The sequence below is a fragment of the Plectropomus leopardus genome, unplaced genomic scaffold (genome assembly GCF_008729295.1).
Source record: "Plectropomus leopardus isolate mb unplaced genomic scaffold, YSFRI_Pleo_2.0 unplaced_scaffold9297, whole genome shotgun sequence".
Classification (NCBI taxonomy): domain Eukaryota; kingdom Metazoa; phylum Chordata; class Actinopteri; order Perciformes; family Serranidae; genus Plectropomus; species Plectropomus leopardus.
Window position 1 is genome coordinate 1 of NW_024702527.1, and position 2601 is coordinate 2601.

Here is a 2601-nt window from a genome sequence, read left to right on the forward strand (position 1 = left end):
ACACACACACACACACACACACACACACGACTGAAAGGATTAAAGTGCGTTGCTTATTGGATCAGTCTTTGACTGAGAGTTTTCATTGAGGGAGGTGAAGTGAGAAGATAAAGACGAACTGCAGAGCTGAGACGCGCACAGTGAACGAGCCTTTGTAGGGTTTAATTCGGTGTCAGATCCTGGTGAACATGATGTAATGCTGCTGAATGAAGGCATCGTGCTGCAGATAAACACGTCCGCTCATCATCCAGATCTCATGTTCTGTTGCATCACACTCGCCCAAGTTTGTTTTCAAGCTCCCGGTTGGAAAAAAATACCCCTGCGGAGTTGTGTGTCTTATTTTGAAGTTGCAATTATCGCTGCTGATGTAATCACAGACCTCGTCCCTGTGTGTCTGTGTGTGTGTGTGTGTGTGTGTGTGTGTGTGTGTGTTCCCACTTGTTGAATATTCATGTTCCCTTTCGGGGCTCGTCCTTGCACAGTGCAATCAGACATCTTGTTACAATGTGGGGCGACAGACGAAGAGTAGAAACACAGTATCAGTGTTTTTTCTCTACTGTGCCGCTGTTGTTGCCTGGATACCAGACAGCTTCATCGGAGGAACGTAGTGATTTGCATGACATTAGGAGCGGCTTCTCTCATTTCCCCTCAGGACGAAACTCTGGCGATGTCAGATCACTGCAGCTTTTCAGACCAGGTCACCATTTAATGACAGAGTGTGTGATTCATTTGTGAATCTTTCCCGTTTAAAGAATATAAACGGCTCTTGGTTCCTTGTGCTGGTCGCCATCTGTTACTTTTATAACAAAGTAAAAATCTTTTTCTCCACCTCTTAATTGTTCTACAACAGAACATAAAAACAAAAAAATGATGTCTTTTTGTTGCAGGAGTCTCGGAGTCCACTGTTCGAAGGTTCGCTCACTCACACTGGACTCATGGGAACCAGAATTATTAAAGGTACAGTTTGTGTCAGCAGCGTCCTGAGGAGTAAGGATGAGAACGAAGCAGTTGTCTAAGGATCAAAATGACCATTTGTATGTCGATGACTCACCATGTATTTTGTTGAATTTGTTAAGAAAACTTTGTTTCTTTCACATGCCTCCACAATGAACGAGGAATCCAAAAACTCAGAAAATTCTTGATGAACTGAAGTCAGAAGCAGCAAAACTATATAAAAATCATGTTAACAAACATTAACACAACTCGTGCAGTATAATTCAAGTCTTTTTTTTCCTCAGCTGTATGCTCAGTTTTTCTCAAACACATGCAAAACCTGCTATTTGAAACACGTCTGCGTGAAGTCTCACGCGACGACAAGCGCGTCTGAGCAATTGAGTGCATTTAAATTCTGGTCAATATGAGCAGAGTTCAAATGCGTGCACTTGCTGCTGCATGCTACTCATATGCAAAAGTATTTTTAATAGTCATATTTTATGGAAAATGCATGTGTTGTGAAAGTACTGAATATATCTGGATAAAGAAGACGTGGATTACTCTGCAGAAGTTGTGTGAGTTTGTAAACGCCTGTTTGGATAGTTTTGCTGTTAAACATGGACCCATTTGACCTCCTATGATTCTTTGTTTCTTTGGACTCATGCAAAATTAATGTTTTCTTCACAAATGCATCGTAACAGAGGGTGAGTGATTGATATAAAAATGATAACTTAGGGGGTAAAATATTCTTTTAAAGGCATAGATTAACATTAGGGAAAAATGTTTTTTGTACTGATCTATCATCCAACTGATAAAGAAAAAGCAAATAAGCATATTTCACAAAAGGTTAAACCATTCCTTAAAGTTCAGAGATTGTTAATTTCGTGTCTCTTTGTCTTTGTAGTTGATGTGTGAGCTTGGAAACAGTGTCATCAACCACATCTATGAAGGCTCATACCAAGAACAAGGTCTAAAGAAACCGTTACCGTCCAGTTCAAGGTAGGAAATCATTAAATACGACTAAATCAGATTAAATGTTACTTTTGAGCATGACTGAAGTCTCTTATATTTTGTGTGGTTTGTTGCAGGCAGGAGAAGGAGGCCTGGATTAAAGCAAAGTACGTAGAGAAAAAATTCCTGAAGAAGCTGGGCTCCACAGAGATCCTCATCAACGGAGAGAGGAAGTCGGAGCGGCGGTGGAGCGTGAAGAAGTGTCGGAGACACAACAGCGCCACCACGGTTCCAAAAACACGGCGAAGATACCGACAAGATCCCGGCAGCATCTCCCCGTCCACCCTGTCCTCAGGTACTGCACGGGGGCCGGAGGGTCAAGCTTTCAAAGCGTCAGATTTTAAAATTCCCTGCTATGTATTGATTTTGCTTTACGATATTTTATATTTTTCTAACATCAAAATGTATCATCGTCAAATAAGACGATATATTTTTCTTGGTGTTCTCACTCGTTACTTTTACTTGTTTGTCTCACAGCAGCTGCTAAGTTCAGACGAGACTCGCTGTTCTGTCCCGACGAGCTGGACTCGCTCTTCTCCTACTTTGACACGGGATCGGGGCCTCGAAGTAAGCGACTCACTATTTTGACAGCTTGTTCCAAAAAAACAAAAATGTATTTTACATAAGTCCCTTCTACTATTATTATAATTATTGTTA

At 41.1% G+C, this 2601-nt stretch overlaps 1 protein-coding gene across 1 annotated transcript; it reads left to right on the forward strand.

Moving 5' to 3' along the window:
- Window positions 1-887: 887 nt before the first annotated feature.
- Window positions 888-2511, forward strand: LOC121940716 (arf-GAP with coiled-coil, ANK repeat and PH domain-containing protein 3-like; the record flags this gene model as incomplete). The annotated part of the gene is made up of 4 exons (XM_042483420.1): window positions 888-957; window positions 1838-1932; window positions 2022-2239; window positions 2422-2511. Coding segments are annotated over 4 exons (473 nt in total), but the record flags the coding sequence as incomplete, so codon positions are not given.
- Window positions 2512-2601: the final 90 nt, after the last annotated feature.